At 34.9% G+C, this 20,903-nt stretch overlaps 1 protein-coding gene across 41 annotated transcripts in view; it reads right to left on the bottom strand.

Moving 5' to 3' along the window:
- CSNK1G3 (casein kinase 1 gamma 3) overlaps positions 1-20,903 on the bottom strand; it is a 104,164-nt gene that overhangs the window by 30,469 nt on the left and 52,792 nt on the right. For all 41 annotated transcript variants that reach the window (XM_045394164.3, XM_073994118.1, XM_073994126.1 and 38 more), the window contains 2 exons: positions 13,461-13,609; positions 11,025-11,259 (listed from right to left, as the gene is read on the bottom strand). In XM_045394164.3, the coding sequence (XP_045250099.1) occupies positions 11,025-11,259; positions 13,461-13,609 (384 nt within the window). The remainder of the gene's footprint in view (positions 1-11,024; positions 11,260-13,460; positions 13,610-20,903) is intronic.

Genomic DNA, 20,903 nt, shown 5'->3' with positions numbered 1-20,903 from the left:
TTTTTTATTTCTTGCACTTTTTGTTATAAAATATAAGTATACGTTATTAAAAATAGCAAATTTTCCAAAATAAGTAGTGGCCTTCAAGTCCCTACATCCACTAATGAAAGTGGGGATGAGAATATGAAAAAAAATGTTACAACTTTTATAACAAAAACTTTACTTCATTAGATTCTGGTAGTCTTAAGGGTATAGTTTGATAAGTTTTAACAACACACACACCTGCATAACTACCACCACAATCAAGAGGCATTTCTAATGCTCCAAAAGGTTTCCTAAAGTCTCTTGCCTATTACTCTCCTCCAACTCCCACAATACCATCAGCCTCAGGCAACCACTTATCTGCCTTCATCACTACAGATTAGACAGGTGCACATGAATGGAATCATACAGTATAGATTTGTGTCCAAATTCTTTCACCTACTAAGTTTTCAGGATTTATCCATGTTGTTATGTACAATTATACCTCATTACTTTTTAATGCTGAGTAGTACATTAAAATGTGTTTATTCATCTGTTGACGGACATTTGAGTAGGTTCCAGTTCGGGGCTATTGTGAATAAAGCTGTTATGAACATTCTTCTTGTACTAGTCTATGTTGACATAGGTTTTCATTTATGTTGGGTTAATATCTAGAAAGCGGATTGCAACATGATGTTGTAAGTATAGGTTTAACTTTATAAAAACCTTCTATACCGTTTTCCAAAGGGATTGTGTCATTTCACATTTCTACCAGCAATGTATGAGAGTTTCAGTTGTTTCATAACCTGTCCAACCTTTAGTATGGTCTTCTAAATTTTAGCCATGCTAGTGGCTATGAAGTATAAGCAGTAATAAATCCTTTCAGAAAAGCAAACTTCAAAGTATGGATTAACTGACTGAACTTGCATTTCACTGGTGACTAAAGTTGAACTTTATTTCATGCGTTTGCCCATTTAATAAATTGGGTTGTCTTATTAAACAGTTGTAATAGCTCCTTGTATATTCTGGATACAAGTTATTTTCAGATATGTTTTGCCAATGCCTTTTCCCTTCAAGAAAACAGTTTGCTATTTTTTTGTTTCCTTAAAAGTAGGTTTAAAAGAAATTTTACATTTTGATGAAGTCCAATTTATCAGGGTTTTTTTCCTCTTATTTTTTATACTTTTTGATGTCCAATCTAGGAAATCTCTACTCACAGGACCACAAAGATCTTCTCCTGTTTTTTCTTCTAGAAATTTTATAGTTATGGTTCCTACATTTTAACCTATTATTCATTTTGAAGTAATTTTTTTTTTTTGCTTTTCGTGTGGAGTAAGGATTTAGATTTATTTTTTTCAAATTGATATCTAGCTACTCTCGTATAGTTTCTCGGCAAAACTATCCTTTCCCCTCAAGTTGCTTTTGCACCATTCTCAAAATTCAATCAACCATCTATGTATAAGTCTATTTCAGACTCTGTATTCTGACCAACTTATCTTTATCTGCCTTCATATCAGTACCACCCCAAATAAACAGAAAGACAAAATAATGACAAATGAGGAAATCAATGACCAGACAATGACCAATGGACAATCAGTAATGAAAACCGATGAAAACAAAAGCTCAATAAAATCATTAATCTTCTTAGCAGGCTAAAAGAAAGAAACACAAATTTCCAATAACAGAAGAAACAGAGGAGGCATCAGAACAGATCCCACAGATATTAAAAGAATGATAAAAGGGTGCTACGAAACAATACAATAAATTAAACAACTTATATGAAATGGACAAATATCTTGAAAGCTACTAATAACTAAAACTGCCTCAAGAAGAAAATGTAAATAGCTCTGCATCAATTAAAGAAATTAAATTTATTATTTAAAAACTTCCCAAAATACAATCCAGATAGCATCGCTACTGAATCCTATTAAACAGTTAAAGAATAATACCAATTCTACACAAACTCGGGATTAGAAGAGTTCCCAACTCACTGCATTACCCTGTTACCAACAACAGATAAAGACATTACAATTAAAGGAAACTACAAGAAATATTCCTCATAAACACAGACACAAAATCCTTAAAAAGATAATACCTCATGACTAAGTAAGGCTCATCCTAGGAATGTAGGTTTGGTTTAACTTTTAAAAATCAATCAATATAATTCACCAAATTAATAGAATAAAATATAAATCATGTCATCATCTCAGATACAGAAAAAGCACTTGACAAAATTCAACATGTATTAATGATTTTTAAAAACTCCCAGCAAACTAGGAACTACAGGGCAACTTCATCCTGACAACAACTATGAAAAATGTCAACTAACATAATTCTTAAATGATAAAAGTCACTCCTAAGATCGGGAACGAACAAAGATATCCACTCTTACCCTTTCTATTCAGTATTGTACTGGAAGTTCTTGCCAGTACAAAGAAGCAAAGAAAACAAAATTAACAGATATTCAGATTGGAAATGAAGAAATAAAACTATTGCTCTCTGCAGACAACAGGATTGTATATGTAGAAAAATCTAAATAATCTACAAAAGGTCTATTACAACTAGTAGGTGAGTTTTAGCAAGGTTACAGGATATAAGGTTAATATATAAAAATCAACTGGGGCCAGGCTCGGTGGCTCACACCTGTAATTTCAGCACTTTGGGGAGGTCGAGGCAGGAGGATAGCCTGAGACCAGGAGTTCAACACTAGCTTGAGCAACACAGAGAAACCTCAACTTTACGAAAAAAAATTTTTTTTTAATTAGCTGGTGACTGGGTGTGTTGGCATGCACCTATAGTCCCAGCTACTAGGGAGGCTGAGGTGGGAGGATTTTTTGAGCCTAGGAGGATGAGGCTGCAGGGAGCCATGGTTGCACCACTGCATTCCAGCCTGGGCAACAGAGCAAGACCCTGTCTCTACAAAATAAAAATAAAAATCAACTGGATTTCTATACTCACAATGAGTAAGTGAAAATTGAATTTTAAAACCAATACCTTTACAACAGCATCAAAAAACACGAAATATGTAGGGATACATTTATCAATGTATATGGCAAGACATATATTATATGCATATAATATATATACTATATATGCATATAGTTTAAAGAACTTAAAATACAGTACAGTAGGGATACATTTATCAGTGTATATGCAAGACATATATTATATGCATATAGTTTAAGAAACTTAAAATACAGTACAAGTAAAAAGTATGCTGAGCCCTACAGTAAGACTTTGTTAAGGAGAGAAACTCAATATAAAAGGCAAGTCCTCTTTGAATTCTATCCAAGAGGAGCTTTAGTCACATAGTGCTAATAAGCCATGGTCATAAGGTGATCTCGCCTACATGGTTCTATCAGAGAACAGTATTAGTCTCATAACCCACAAAGCATTTCAAAATTCAAGCCATAAATATTAGCTAGTAAAATAAATCTACTACTGAAACTCAGTCTGAAATGCTCTTTACCCTCATAATTCCTCTCTTTGTGTTCTTTCACCAAATGACATATCTGGAAATAAATATTACCAAGTATTAAGTTATAGAAATCACAGGAAGGCTTTCATTTTGAAACACAGTAACTCAAGAACACCCCCTAGGGTCTTTAGTAGTTCTTTTACATGAAAAAAATCTCCCAACAGTAATCTGGCCCTTATTAAACCCTGTTCATATTTTTTAAAGCACTTAACTACAAAGGCCTGTTTGAAAACGAATGTTTTTCCACAAGGCCAAGAATCATTATAAGAACTCTTGCCATGAGCACCTAAAGAAACCAGAAAGTCATTATTTTTCTTTACAATAGGTTTCATTAAAGATTCTTTTAAAAAGGTCTTGAAACCAATTTAAAAAGGTACACAGTCAATTAAAATTTTCCTCTTCAGGAATATATGTACCATACAAAATAATCAACACGTATTAAGAGTCCGTGTCCATGCTTTATATACACTATCTTTTAAAATTACAGCTACACTGAAAACAGTTATTTGTAATCCCAAATAAGGAAAGTAAAGCTCAGAAAGATTAAGTGACTACTTCAAAACTAGGTACCTAATAAGTGAAGGGCAAGATTTCAGCCCAGTTGTCTACATTTCTTTCATTTTGGAAAGCATTTCATCACTTAATCAAATGTTGGCTGGAAACCTTCTGCAATGTTTTTCTATTTAAAAATTCTACCCTTAATATCTCAACATTATTTATTTTTCTTTTTTTAAATCTGATTTCATTACTCACTTGCCTAGCACTGTTTCCATTTCAATTGAAATTTCAATTCAATTTTCAACAGAAAAATATTCTCTATTTCGTTAACTCAAATTTATCGACGCTTCACATAGAAACAGGAAATTTTCTATGACACATGCATATATTTGCAAAAATAAACTTACTACTGCATTTTCTAACATAATGAAAAACAATGAGGCCAAAAGACATGTTGGCTAAGCTAAGTAGGGACATGAGAAGACAAAAAAGACAGCTCAAACAACAAAAATTATCCCTGAAGAAAGTTTAAATCATTTCTTATAAGTAAAAAAAAAAAGATACACATTATCTACTACAAGGAAGTAAAAGGTTCACTTCATATTTCCTTCTTAAATATTAAAAGTTACTTTAGTTGGCACTACCCTAAAAAAAAAAAAACAAAAATACATCTTCCTCAAGATTCATTGAGCTCTGTTTTCAAAATTATATAACAAGGATTTTGAAAAAAAAAAAAAAAAAGAGGGAGAACACAAACCTAAAAAGGAAAAGAACAAAACACAATCATGCAAGACAATACACAGCAACAGTTCACTAAACACTGAATCTAGTAATACAAACAAAACTTAGAAATAAAAGTTTTCTGTGCAACTGAACCCAGTACATGCATTCACTTAATTCCTAAAGTTCTTCTGAAATCTAGTTCTCTTAATTTAGACATAATTCTAGTAAGTTTGGTGACAAGGCCAAAAGAAGTAAACCAAAGGTAGAGAAAAGCGAAGTATTGTCAGCAGTAGCTATACTACATACAATACCAAAAATTAAGGGAAAACACAGGTGAAAGTCAAAAAAAAAAAAAAAAAAAAAAAAACAGAGAGAGAGAGAGAATCTATTAAAAAGTATAAATAAGGCCGGGCGCGGTGGCTCATGCCTGTAATCCCAGCACTTTGGGAGTCCGAGGCGGGCGGATCACGAGGTCAGGAGATCGAGACCATCCTGGCAAACACGGTGAAACCGCTGTCTCTACTAAAAATACAAAAAAATTAGCCGGGTGTGGTGGTGGGCGCCAGTAGTCCCAGCTTCTAGGGAGGCTGAGGCAGGAGAATGGCGTTACCCTGGGAGGTGGCGCAACTTGCAGTGAGTAGAGATCGCGCCACTGCACTCCAGCCTGGGCGACAGAGCAAGACTCCATCTCAAGAGAAAAAAAAAAAAGTATAAATAAAATTGTCTCCAAATTTATTTAAATACAGATATCCATCCTAACCTTCTCCAACTGATCTTGAGAATATTGCTATATAATAGCAATCATATTAAAAAACTATACCCTGAAACATCAAGAAAATATCAATTATGTTCATTATACTCTAACAAGAAATTATACAATACATTTTAAACTGTTAAAATATAATTACAAAATGTAAATACATGTTTTTAAACTGCAGAAAAGCTGTGTGAGCAGCTTAAAGAACAGGCCTCAGAAATTGAGACAATTAACCCAGAAATTAAATTATATTAATCACACCACAGAATGACAGCACAGAAAGAAGGCATTTTTGGAACACCGTAATTATGTGGTTCCTTCTCTCCTATTCAGAGAACTTACCACTTAGAAGCTTGAAACATCATTCTTCTATGAACACAGGTTTTTACTAACACTTACGAAGCAACTCCCAACTTATCCCTCAAATGCTAGTTTTTTTATTCTTGAATAATAAATAAAAATTTAAAAATAAAAGACTTGATTTTTATCTCAAGACTACTCATCAAAGAGAAATAGACATTATTTACTTAATATCAAATGACTTCAACAAGAGAAGACATAAAAGGGAAAAACAGTCATCCAAAGGAAGATTATGAGGTTCAAGGCAGCTGACAAAAGTCTTTAAAAAGACATTAAAAAGTAGACACATGATCAGATGTAACACAAAAATAATTCAATATGACAACACTAAAGAAAGTTTTCATGAAAGGACACCATGGAAATCCACATCTGTAACACAAAGCATTATCAAGACTGCATCTTGGACAGAGACTTAAGCAGATATAAGAAAGGTATAAATGTGAACTGCAATGTCTGCCTTCTGAACATAAATCACCTAGTTAAGATCAACAGATACTACAAGAATAAAATGTTAATTCCTATTATGTGATTTTACACTATTCTTCTATATTATTCTATTAGGAACATCTTTTTCCTTTTTAAGTCTAAGATAGTGTCAGTCTCCAAAAAGGAAAAATACTTACAAACCCATATAATGTTCCTTTGACCAAACTCTCTATTTTGAAAAGTTCATGTGAGCAAGAAGTCCTTGAGTGCCTAAGAATGAATGAATGGATGGAAAGATGGGTGAATGAATAAGGCTTTAAAAGTAATCACCAAGATCCAGGCAAAGCAGGGAGGGCAGAAATAAGATATGCACAAATTAAAATCACATTAAAAAGTCATGTTTTCTCTGCTCCTTTTCCTTCTTTATCTCTTCCTGACTCCTCACAAAACCAAGTACTCTAAACTGAAAACACCACTATGTATTCCATGTCCAAAGGCATCACAATTTACCAAATGTTTTAATTCCTCAGCATCCAAATTCGTATTACCTTAGCTTACTCTTAATTTTTAAATAGGAATTCGTGTAATTTTAGACACAAAATTTTTTATCTGTTAATATTACCCACCTACTCCTGAGTTTTACATGAAAACTGAGGGTGTTTATAAATGGGGAAAAGTAAACATTAAACATTCACTGTTTGCTAAATAAATAAATTTTTGTTTTATTCCTGAAAGAGGAGTAAAGAGAGATTATTATAATAGTTAAATCTCATTTCCCAGGTACTGATGACTTTTCCTAACAATGACAAACAAATCACACTCACTTTGCCACTTCTACAAATAGAATGCTGTTACATTTACCATTGTTCAGATAAGGAACATTAGGCCCTAAGGAAGTTGTGACTTCATGTCTCACAATAAAATAGTGGTGAACCTTTGTTAGTTGTTATAGTCTGCTAACAACTCCCGTAAAATGAAAATTTCTCACAGTCACTGCACATGTAAATAAAGTGTGCCTGGTTTTAATAGAAGTCACAATCCCAAAAGTTGTATAGCTACCCAATCATATTTTTAAATCTATCAGGAAAGTCAGCTACTGAAAGCTACTCCCTGAACATATTAACTGAATAAAACTCGTGTTTTTAAATTTTAAATATTTGAAACTTACTTTTCTTAAAAAAAAAAAAAAAAAAACAGTAAATTTACATTTCTCAGGCATTTCAGATGTCTGAAAACAAAAAATACCATAAGCCTACAGTCAGGTCCACTGTCAGGAAAGATGTCACATCCTATTGAGCTATGATTGAGAGACAGAGCAGGGACATGCTCTATAGAGTAGCTAAGGCTGAGGAGAATGGTTAGAGAAAAAGCTAAGATCGGGATCTGAAAGTTGGATTAGACGACTTCCAAGATCCTGTCCAAATCTGTGATAGCATATCTGAAGGTCCTTCTGAGCAGCAGTGATGGATATATATTGATTGGTTCACATTTCTGTCTTATCTGTTGTGAGATGTTTAACAGTAACTGAAAGCAGAACAATATCTAAAAGCAGATAATTAAGTTTGTACTTTCTCTGATATGAATACTGAATGTGGCAAATATAATCTAGAAATGACTTTTTAAGAAACAAAAGTAATTCAATAGGAAAGAATATATCATAGAAAGAACTGCATCCCCTATCTCACACGATATAAAAAATCAATTCTGATGGATCACAGATATAAAAAGCTAAAACTATAAAGCTTCTAGAAGAAAGCATAAAATGTAATGAAGGTAGGCCGGGCGCGGTGGCTCAAGCCTGTAATCCCAGCACTTTGGGAGGCCGAGACGGGCGGATCACGAGGCCAGGAGATCGAGAGACGATCCCGGCTAACACAGTGAAACCCCGTCTCTACTAAAAAATACAAAAAAAAAAAAAAAAAAAAAAACTAGCCGGGCGAGGTGGCGGGCGCCTGTAGTCCCAGCTACTCGGGAGACTGAGGCAGGAGAACGGCGTAAACCCAGGAGGCGGAGCTTGCAGTGAGCTGAGATCCGGCCACTGCACTCCAGCCTGGGTGACAGAGCAAGACTCCGTCTCAAAAAAAAAAAAAAAAAAAATGTAATGAAGGTAAAGATTTGTTCACTTTATCACATGAAGGTAAAGATTTGTTAGAATTCAAAAGGCAATAACCATAAAAAAAAAATGGATAAACTAGACTTCATAAATACTTAACAGTTCTGCTCATCAAAAGATACCATTAAGAAAATGAATAGGAGCAAGCCAAGAGTGGACGAAATTATTCACAATGTATATATATGACAAAATAATCATACCCATAATATATAAAGAACTCTATAAATTAACAATGAAATGACACACACTTCTCAAAAGAAGATATACAAATAGCCAATAAATACATGAAACAGATCTCAGAAACAATAATCACAAGGAATTAAAAGACCACCCCTTGGCCACTAGAATAGCTACAATGAAAAAGACTGACAAACTCTAAACGTTGTCAAGAATATGAAACAAACAAAATTCTCATTCATTATTCGTGGAAATAAAAAAAGGTATGAACACTCCCCAGAACAGACAGGCAGTTTCTTATAAAGTTAAATAATACCTGCCATAGGACCAAACTGAAAAATATGCCCACAAAAAGATTTGTAAGAATATTATACAAGTTTTATTTATAAGTCAAAAACTTAACCCAAATATCCATCAACATTCAAATGGATAAGCAGTCGGTGCTATGTTTATGCAATGGAATATTACTTAGCATTAAAAAAGAATAAACTACTGATATTTGCAAAAACATAGATGAATCTTAAAGACATTATACCAACCAAAATAAGTTGGATGATTCTATTTACATGAAGTAATAGAATCAGCAAAACTCAACTGTTGTGATACAAATCAGATTGGTGATTGCTTCTAGAAAAGGAGGGGAATGACTAAGATGGGTAAAATGGAAGTCTATAGGATAATGAAAGTGTTCTAAATCTCGATAGTGCTGTGGATTACATAGTGTGCACATTCATTAATACTCACAAATTTATATAATCAAATGTTGTATACTTTACCCAATGTAAATTTTACTTCAAATAAAAACTCTTCAATAAAATAAGAATTACAAATGCTATAATTCTATTAGACTTGCTATATAAAGTGGTATCACTTGGCAATCTGAAACTACTTTCTGAGTATCCTCAGCTTTTAAAAACAAGTAAATATATTATGAGTAGTGATAGACAGATTTCTCACTGTTGGTTAAAAAAAAAGATACAAATATGGAAAAGGGATGGGAATTACAAATATAGAAAAAGGAAATACTATTTTGTACTGACAGACTGAAATTAAAAGTGTATCAGTGTAAACTCAAAGTTTTTAACAGATATTAATGTATGTGTGTCACACACACACATATATAGGCATATTTCTATGTGTGTATGTATATACATACACGCACAAACATTTCCTAGTTCTGCTGCAGAAAGGGCCTGGCAGTAACAACATACCACAGTAATGAGCATATCCAGTGGCCAAATCTTGGTTTCTAAATACCATTATCCAATAAAAGGATTCAGAACTTCTTGGAGAAAAGGACTGATTATGGGGCTGCAGAAGAGAAACTGCAAGATGAGTTTATTTATAAGAACTTGCTGTACCAGAAAGAAAGAACTCAAAGATTCATGAGAACATGTCAAAAGGACAGAGAAGCCAGCTTGAAGGGGCAACCAGTGGCCACATCTGGAACCCTTTGGCTATCAAAATAAATAATAATGCATTCAATACATTACATTAAATAAGGTAAGAATTAATAAGTTCATATAGACGTAAGTCAATAACTGGGGGACAAGGGAAGGCTTCTGCTTACATTAGAATATCAACTGACAAATAAGGAAATATAAACATTAGAAATAATAGAGTTAGAAAATCATCAATGGATGCTAAATCTAGAGGGTAAAAATCTGATGAGGAACATGTTTACATAATCCCAAAATCTAACTACAAGAAACTTTTCAGTAGAGAAATTTGGCAGATATCACCCAAGCAAGCAATCCCAAACTGATGCACTAAGAACACATTACTTCTGTGATATTTGTGCTCAAAATGCCTACCCAAATCTAGTCAAAAAGAAATAACAGACCCAAATTGGAGATATCCTATAAAATAGCCTGAGCTCCTAAAAAATATTAAGGTCATGAGCCATAAAGAACGACTGAGGAACTGTTTCAGATGAAAATGATTTAAGGGATATGATAAATATGAACCTGGGTGAAGGAGGAATGCTATAAAAAAATCCTGCGAAGTTGATATTGTTTTACTCTTTTTACCAATAAGAAACCCCTTAAAACGGTTAAACTTGTCCGAAGTCACAGTTAGCATACAGGTAAGCCAGCTCTGCCCACCTCTAAGGTCATGTACTTATTAGGCTAGTTGCTATTTCTGTGGCTAGCCATACTGGAGAGCTATAGTCTCAATCCAATATTTCCACATGCATTAAATTCAGTTAAAATTTGGTATTCTCTCATATTTTGTAAGAGAAATAATTAAAAGAATCCCCATAACTGTATCAAAGATGCACACTTCAAGTTATATAAATACAAAAAATACAGTGAATGTAAAGATAGCTGTCAATCATTTACTCTATAGTAACTTACTTTCTAAGCGTTTTATTAAAATATAAGTGAAAGTAAACTCTAGGTAGATCTGATAAGTGAAAATTATAATAAAAGCTATTGTAATCTCAAAAACTGAACCATAACAAATAAAAACGCACAGTGTTAGCATAGCTGCTGAATTCAAACTTCCATACTTACGAAAGGTACACATACCTTTTCCTAAATGTGTGTTTATGCTCATATATCTAGCTGTTCCTGTAAGGCTCTTGTGTTCTCTGTATGGTATGTGTTTCTTTGTCTCTGGATCAATATATTCCTTTGCCAAACCAAAATCTATAATGTGAATAACTTGCTGGGTTTTGTTTCCTGGTCGTCCTATTAAGAAGTTCTCAGGTTTTACATCTCTGTATATCAAGTTCTTTGAATGGACATATTCCATGCGAGAAATCTTAGTTTAAGAAAAAAAGAAGAGCAGTTTTATTTTGGGCTTTGACTAGCCTAAGCAAGTATGATAAAGGCAAGACAGAATGAAAACATACAAAAGGAATAAATCAGAAATTGTTTCAACCCTTTAAAAGTAAAATGATGTCAGCCCATCGTTCTTCAAATACATATAGCAAATTACAATTTAAAATCTTTGCCTTTACTATTATGGTCACTGCTAAACAAAAGTATTTGAATTTTATGAATTCCTTTCATATCAGTAAGTCTGATTCAATCAACACTTTCAGAGGATGCTACTTCATAAAATCAAAAAGTCATATTGATACAAGACCTTGAACTCAAAAGTATAAGCAGACATATGCAAAACGTTGCAATATAGTCTTCCTTATCAACTCAATAACCAAGCAACTTTTACAAGTATAAAAACAACAGCACTATTCAGTATCTTTTTCTTTTTCATAACATGTTTCCCTTACTTTTTCCTAGGTATTAAACATTTAAAAATGATTAATCTTAAAGTTAGAAAGATCTTAAAGCTAGAAAAGTCTGGAATCCAACTCTAATATTATATAGCTCATTTTTATTAATTATTTTACAAATTCTCAATGTTCATTGGACAAACTGTCATAAAACAGAGTATTACAAATAAGAAAATAAAACTGCTTCACTTAGTGATAATCATGGTTAAAAATGCAATGTAAACATATGGTTACATAGGTCATTTTCGTTTGCTTAACAAACTTTGCAGCATACAATATACAGTATTCTATGTCTATAGATTCTTAATGATACGAGCATTTTCAAGGTCATGAAATATTCTTTGTTTTGTTTGGGGGAGTTGTTTGGTTTTTTGGTGTTTGGTGTGTGGTGGGCGGGGCGGGGTGGGGGGAGGAGAGGACAGGATCCCACACTCTGCCACCCAGGCTGGAATGCATAGCTCGCTGCAGCTTCAACCTTCAACCTCTGGGTTCAAGCAATCCTCCTGCCTCAACCTCCTCAGCAGCTGGGACTACACAAGCACACCACCACACTCGGCTTTTTTTTTTTTTTTTTAAATTTTTTGTAGAGATGGAGTCACACTAAGTTGCCCAGATTGATCTTGAACTCCTGGGCTCAAGTGATCCTCTAGCCTCAGCCTCCCAAAGCACTGGAATTACAGGCACAAGCCACCACACTTAGCCTATGAAACAATCTTTAATGCGCACTTTTTAATAGCTGCATATTTTCCTCTGGCTATTAATTTATTCAACTAACCCTGTTATTTCTGCACATTTGGGTTGCTTCTCATTTTTTTGTTATAAACATCCTTTCATATAAAGCTTTAAGCACCTGTGAAAACATCCACAGGACAAATTTGTAGAAGTAGAATTAATGAGTCAATGAATAAAAATAATTTTAAGACTTCTGCAGCACACTTCTGTTGGCATTTATTTCAAAACTGCCCTAAAACATTCTCTAATTGTTATCCAATGGATTCCCTGAAGTCTAAGTAGTTTATCAAGACTCTCTAATTCATTAGTTTGCCGCTTGTTTTTCCAGGTCATAAAGTCTATTACCAAAATTAAGAATCCATGTTTCTGGCCGGGCATGGTGGCTCACGCCTATAATCCCAGCACTTTGGAAGGCCAAGGCAGGTGGATTACAAGGTCAGATCGAGACCATCCTGACTAACATGGTGAAACCCCATCTCTACAAAAAATACAAAAAAATTGGCTGGGTGTGGTGGCACGCACCTGTAGTCCCAGCTACTCGGGACTACAGCCTCGGGAGGCTGAGGCGGGAGAATAGCTTGAACCTGGGAGGCAGAGGTTACAGTAAGCTGAGATCTCACCACTGCTCTCCAGCCTGGGCAACAAAGCAAGACTCTATCTCAAAAAAAAAAAAAAGAAAAAAAAAATCTATGTTTCTGAGGTTCTCTTTTGAAGTATTCATCTTTTATATGAAGAAATGGCTAGTGACAATTATCAAACTGAGCATTTTGATCTTAAAGCAATTATTATATTAGTTTTCATACAAATAAAATATACTTGACTCAGTTATTTTAAGTTACATGGATCCCAGAAAGACAGTATGAAAAGTAGAAACATTTGTATTAGGTCAAATGCTCTGTAAGACAATATCACAGAACTTTAAACTTTTAATATGAATTTGTGACCAACAACCATGTAATCGTTCAAACAACTTCAAATACCCTATTTTACTTACCAGTTGTATAGCTATCATGAGAACTGTTTTAAGAGAAAATGTTCTGTCACACAAGTCAAACAAGTCTTCCAAACTAGGTCCCAGTAGTTCCAGCACCATAGCATTGTATTTACCACAAGGGCCGAAATAGTAAACTTGAGGTATACCATCTGGGGGAAAAGAAATACTCATTTAATAATTTCATCATCTTAAATACTAAGGTTTTCCTCTTAAAAACTGGTTTTAAAATTTAGTTTCAAGAACTAAAGCAGTACTATCACTTTTTCCAAATACATAACTTTTCCTGACCAAACCTCCCCACCTCCCAATACCTTCTCTTTGATGTTCACACTGTAGCCTGGATACACCTCTATTGCAGCTGCGTGACTGAATTACATCATAAACAGTACTTCATTCTTTCTCTCTACCACCTTACTACTGGACAAAAGCTGGGCTTTTTAGCTTTATATTTCCATAGCCTGGAGAAACGCTTAGCATACAGTTAAAAGATTCCAGTTCTATTGAACAAGAGAGTCGCTACTGGCTTTAATAACCCTGTGGTAGGCATACTGCTAAGATCACCACTGTCAAGATTCCCATCCTCTGGTTTATACACCTTGTATAAACGCCTCCCCTTGAAAGTGGGCAGGATTCCTAGGATCTCACTATTGTGACCAGGCTAACTTATATGGCAGATGTAATCAAGGCTCCTATCAGTTGACTGTAAGTTGATCAAAAGGAAGAGAATCCTGGTGGACCTGACCTATTCAGGTGAGCCTTTAAAAAGATGGTCTAGAAGTCAGAGATATTGGAAACAGCAGAGAAACTCTCCTGCTGGCCTTAAAGTAGCAAACCACCATGCTGTGGAGCGAGCCACATGCCAGATAGGAATCCTCGAGGAAGTAAGGGCCACAGTTCTATTGCCATGAGGAACTGAATTCTGAAAGAACCAGTGAACTTGGAAGAGAGTACTGAGGCTCATGTAAGATTGTAGTCCAGGCTTACACCTTAATTTCCACATGGTAAGACTCTAAACAGAAGACCCAGCTAAGCCATGCGTGTATTCCTGACCCACAGAAATTGTGAGATAGTAAAGTCTTTCATTTTAAGCCAGTAAGAGCTAGTAATAATTCATTATGAAGCTATATAGAATAATACAAACTCCAAATATGAAGTCTGAATGCCCAGAAGTCATCTGTATTTTATTTTCAGAACTAACAGATTCCCAATAAACTGAAATATAAGTGATCAATTTACTTTATATGGAAGTTGTCAGAATCAAAACGGAGTCACTTGTATTAAAACCCTGACAAACAGAGCTAGGGAAGGAGATGAAGGGAGGGTTCTCACACATATATAGGCCTGATAACAAGAACTATCACAAAAGACTGCAAAAACCACAACCTGGAACAAAAGCTACCACAACCTTACAAAAAATTACTCTGCGAGGACATCTGCCCAGGAACTGCCTGTCCAACCATGGACTGATGCCATTCTTGTTAATGATCCTTGTAGCCAAGGATAATCTCTCAAAACAACTTAGGTGACCCTCCTCATTTTTCCTTTAAAAATTTTTGTCTTCCTTTACCTCCCTGAATATACTCACGTATATTCCCACTGTAATGCCCACTCCTAAATAACTATCATTTTCTTTTAGACAGTCTCCCTCTCTATTATTTAGTTTGAAACTTAACACTGCATTTATCTATTAGCATGAAAAAAAGTCTCAGTTTTACTTCCAAGTGATTTTTTTCAATATATTGAAAGAGAAAACAAATCTAATGAAAACTTCTCATTCTTTTTAATAAAAAGTTTTTTTAAATATAACATTCTTATTATTTACCCTATTATTTTGAATATAAATTATTGCAGGACAGAACAGAAAACAATGAACTAAAAATCAAGACAACTACATTCTTAGTGTCTAACCTAATATTCATCAGCTGTGTGGCTAGCTTGTCATTCAGTCTCTCAAGTGGGCCTCAGTTTACTAATCTATAATAATATTAGTGATTTGGATAAGACAAGTATTTCTTGGATATGAATATGAGTGAGGCAGCAGAACATCTACAGGTGGGAATGTAAGCTAGTGTAATCACTGTAGTCCCAGCTTCTCGGGAGGCTGAAGCAGGAGGATCGCTTGAACCCAGGAGGTGGAGGTTGCAGTGAGCCAAGATCACGCCACTGCACTCCAGCCTGGGTGACAGAGCAAGATTCTTTCTCAAAAAAAAAAAAAAAAAAAAGAGATAGTGTAATCATAGCAGGAATGGATACAAATTCAAACTGCATACATGGTGCCCTCCCCAGAAACGGAGATTCTGTACACCCCAATATGTATATATCAGGACCCCCTGCAAACACACACATATCACACATGCTTGTCCCATCTCCTCCTGCTACTAGGAATCAAAGCCACTCCTACCACAGCCACTCTTATATGTATTTGTCATATCTACCCCTCACATGTGTAAAGGCAGAGAAAAGGTTCAGAAACAGGGAATGAGAGGCTTGTTAAGTTTATTCCAACTCTAAAATCCTGCTTTTACAATGCTATATACATTAAGAGGCTGGAGATGCAATTAAGATTTACAAATGGCTCTCAGCTACTAAGCTTTTAAAATTCTTTCCATAATGCTTTTTCCCCCTCTCTGCCACTGAAAGTTATTAATTTACATCCTCTCAATTTAACAATGTCTAATAACTTATTCCACTCCAGTTTGTTACTTCTGATATGCAGGGTGCATGGAAACTAGATCAAAACTTGGTAGAACTATATACAAAATGTAAAAATAAAAAGGTTTTGAACTTCTTCAATGAAAGGACTGTCGGCTGGGCGCGGTGGCTCATGCCTGTAATCCCAGCACTTTGGGAGGCTGAGGTGGGTAGATCATTTGAGGTCAGAAGTTTGAAACCAGCCTGGCCCACGTGGTGAAACCCTGTCTCTACTAAAAATACAAAACAGCTGGGCATGGTGGCACGCGTCTGTAATGCCAGCTACTTGGGAGGCTGAGGCAGGAGAACTGCTTGAACCCAGGAGGTGGAGGTTGCAATGAGTCAAGATTGCTCCACTGCACTCCAGCCTGGCTGACACAGCAAGACTCCATCTCAAAAAGAAAAAAAAAAGGACTGTCAAAAGGTTCTCTACTTCCTTCTGAATCACTATCTATATTCCCAATAGCTAACGTTGTTGAGAAATGACTTCTGAGTACGACAGACAGCAGTGTATTTTGGTTTATAAAATGACTGTTTTTTTCAAAAGTTTTCAACAGTTTCCAAAACAGGAAAACCATTTAAGGAATTTCACTGTCTTAATTAATTGAACAAATACTTACTGAACATATGCTATAACTTTATGGGACTGGGTTGGGCATTACAGATATGTAAGTGAATGAGAGACCATGCTAAGAATGCTTTAATCCAGGAATACAAAGTTGGGTTAATATTTAAAAATCCATCAATATAATTCACCATAATAACAGAAGAAATGGCAAAAACCATAAGACCATCTTAATGGGTGCTAAGAAAGCATTTGATATAACACTCAAAAATTTGGAATAGAAGGTTTCTAAATCTGATAAAGGGAATACAGGAAAAACTACCAGCTAACATCACATTTAATGGTGAAAGACGGAATGCTTTCCATTAACGACTGAGAGCAAATCAAGAACATTCACTTTTAACTTTGCTATTCAAGAGTACAATGAAGCAAAATAAATAAATAAAAAGCATTCTCAAGAATGAATGAAGAGACTCTTACTTCAAGAAAACCTGACATTTATTACCAATAATAAAATTAAAGCTTTCAAGCAATTCGAATTTTGTAAAAATTTTTATATGCTATGATGAACTTGACAGTTTTCCAATACTTAAAAACTTGTTCTGATAGAACTATGGTGATATTAGCTATTATGATTTAATGTTGGGTAGTGAAATGTGTTAGTATTTGAAATACATGCATAACTCAATGAACTAGTGTCCTCCAAAAGATAATGCATGTAGTTACAAAATCACACATGGGTAAATGGTTCATTCAAACTACAATGGATTTTAATGAATGAGAGCAGAAAAGGTTTTTTGGTATGATTTCTATACTCTACATTGTAACTGACCTTTAAGAAATGACTACTTGTCAAATTTTGGTTTAGTTTCAAAGGCATATTCATAATTTAAAAATTAATTAGTCAAGACTGACAGCTGTGGGTTAAAACATTGATGAGAAGAGAAAGTAGTACATTTTTGGAGGTAAATTACCCTATCCTTTTGCTTTTGGCGGAAAATTACCCTATCCTTTTCAAAGTAAGCATAAGTATGCATATAATGATGTTCAAGCTTCACTGTTTGTTACAGTTACAAAAAGAATTGGCAGCTACCTAAAAATCCACCAATTCTATGCTAATTAAACAAAGTATTAGCTTGGTGCAAATGTAATTGCAGTTTTTACATTGTTGGAATTTGCCGTTTGATATTGAAATACATTATTAAATGTCGTCATGTTATACATCATTTTAATGCGTGTTTCTCATTTTATTATTTTTGCTAATGACATTACTTGTTGTTTGCTTAAAATTTATTTTAGACTATGGAAATGTTAGACAAAAAGCAAATTTGAGTGATTTTCTTATTTGAGTTCAAAAATGGGTCGTAAGGCAGTGGAAACAACATGCAACATCAACAATGCATTTGCCCCACGAACTGCTAACAAACATACAGTATAGTGATGGTTCAAGAAGTTTTACAAAGGAGACAAGAGCCTTGAAGATGAGGAGCATAGTGGTTGGCCATCAGAAGCTGACAATGACCAACTGAGGGCAATCATCAAAGCTGATCCTCTTACAACTATATAAGAAGTTGCCAAAGAACTCATCGTCGACCTTTCTATGGTTGTTCAGCATTTGAAGCAAGTTGGAAAGGTGAAAAAGCTGAATTAGTGGGTGCCTCATGAGCTGAGCAAGAATTTTTTTTGAAAACATCGTTTTTGAAGTGTCATCTTCTCTTACTTCACACAACAATGAACCATTTCTCAATCGTATTGTGACGTGAGACAAAGAATGGATTTTATATGACAACCAGTGACAACCAGCCCAGTGGATGGACCGAGAAGAAGCTCCAAAGCACTTCCCAGAGCCAAACTTGCACCGAAAAAAGGTCATAGTCGCGTTTGGTGGTCGGCTGCTGGACTGATCCACTACAGCTTTCTGAATCCCAGCGAAACCATTACATCTGAGAAGTATGCTCAGCAAATCAATGAGATGCACCGAAAACTGCAATGCCTGCAGCTGGCATTGGACAACAGAAAGGACGCAATTCTTCTCCATCACAACACCAACCACATACTGCACAACAAATGCTTCAATGGGCTATGAAGTTTTGCCTCAACTGCCATATTCACCTGACCTCTCGCCAACCAACTACTACTTCTTCAAGCATCTTGACAACTTTTTGCAGGGAAAACATTTCCACAACCAGCAAGATGCAGTAAAAATGCTTTCTAAGAGTTCATCAAATCCCAAAGCACCAATTTTTACGCTACATGAACAAACAAACTTATTTCTTGTTGGCAAAAAATGTGTTGACTGTAATGGTTCCTATTTTGATTAATAAAGATGTGCTTGAGACCAGTCATAATGACTTAAAATTCTTAGCCCGAAACTGCAATTATGTTTGCACCAACCTAATATGTCATACCCATTCTATGGAATATAATACAGCCTTCAACTATCTTTGGAGATAACTGTAAAAGACAAACTTCTATTACTTCTTATAATACTGATTAAAATTTTTGTTGTTTCAAACCATGTATTACTTAAAAAAAAATTTTTTTTTTAATGGAGTCTCACTGTATTGCCCAGACTGGAATACAGTGGTGCAATCTCAGCTCACCACAACCTCCGCTTCCGAGTTCAAGGGATTCTCCTGCCTCAGCCTCCCAAAAATAGCTGGGATTGTAAGCACCTGCCACCACGCCCAGCTAACATTTTTACTGTATTTTTAGTAGAGACAGGGTTTCCCTATGTTGGCCAGGATGGTCTCAAACTCCAAACCTCAAGTGATCCACCCACCTCGGCCTCCCAAAGTGCTGGGATTACAGGCGTGAATCACCATGCCTGGCCTTAAAATATTTCTAATGAGTCATTGATATGGTTGGCTGTGACCCCACCCAAGTCTCATCTGGAATCGTAACTCCCACAATTCCACATGTTGTGGGAACCCAGTGGGAGGTGACTGAATTATGGGATTGGGTCTTTCCTGTACCGGTCTTGTAATAGTAAATGAGTCTCACAAGATCTGAAGGCTTTAAAAACGGGAGTTTGCCTGCACAAGCTCTTGTCTGCCAGTGAGATGTGCCTTTCACCTTCCGCCATGATTGTGAGGCCTCCCCAGCCACATGGAACTGTAAGTCTAATAAACCTCTTTCTTTTGTAAATTGCCCCATCTTGGGTATGTCTTTATCAGCAGCAAGAAAACGTACTAATACAGTCATTAAACATACATATGAATAGAAAACATAATACAAGAAAAAAGCAGAAAGCTAACAGATTACTGGAAGCACTGGTGATTTCTACTTTCACTTTTTTAAAAAAAAAGTTTTCCTAATTTTTATTATGAATGTATGCTATTTTTGCAATCAGGAAAAAAAAATGCTTTCTTTTTTCTAGGACCACAAAGAAAGACTTAAAATGATATTTACATCAAACTATAATTTTATTTCCCAGAACAAGTCTGGACAGTTTTTTTTTTTTTTTTTTTTTTTTAAATCACTGAGCAAACAACTTAAATTTTTAAGAGTTAAGAAGAACTGCAACTAACAAATAGAGGTTGAGGCAGGGTACACCCTAAGCAAAAATAAACCAAAACCACCACGGCAACGTAAATGGTAGGTTGTATCACAAGGTAGAGATTTTTTAGAAATGAGAGAGGTAAGGAAAAAGAGGGCACGAGAGGCTCAGAAAGAAGGTTTGTTCTTATACCTAGCGAATTTTCAATTATAAAATCTTACTCCACCCATTCCAGTGGTTCTAAAATTATTTTTATTTCAGACTAATATAAAAAGCTATCTGCTGTGAATTCATGAAAGTTAGGTCTGATAATTTCCAGTATCTTTACTTTTCAAGAGAAGTTTATTTTTCCCAAAAGCTCAAGGAGTATGAATACAAAATTCACATATCTGAAAATATAATCTCACCTTCACTCCCCAAAAATTCACTTCATTAAATATCTCATTTAATATGTTAGTGTTCCTTTTAAGTGACAAAACAAAATTAAGTCACACAACAGTAATACATAGGAACTATTAAAGACTGCTTGGTACTTTGTGTCAAGTTTTTAAATACTTCAGCTCCTAACAGGTAAGTTAAGTAGACCATTAAAGGAAATAATATGATCCATTTCACAGTAGTATCATGATCCATTTTCAGGTCTAGAATTCTTCATGTAAAATGTAAAATACTGATACAGTTTGGATGT

The sequence above is a fragment of the Macaca fascicularis genome, chromosome 6, assembly GCF_037993035.2.
Source record: "Macaca fascicularis isolate 582-1 chromosome 6, T2T-MFA8v1.1".
Taxonomy (NCBI): Eukaryota; Metazoa; Chordata; class Mammalia; order Primates; family Cercopithecidae; genus Macaca; species Macaca fascicularis.
This window is presented reverse-complemented; position numbering and strand designations above follow the sequence as displayed.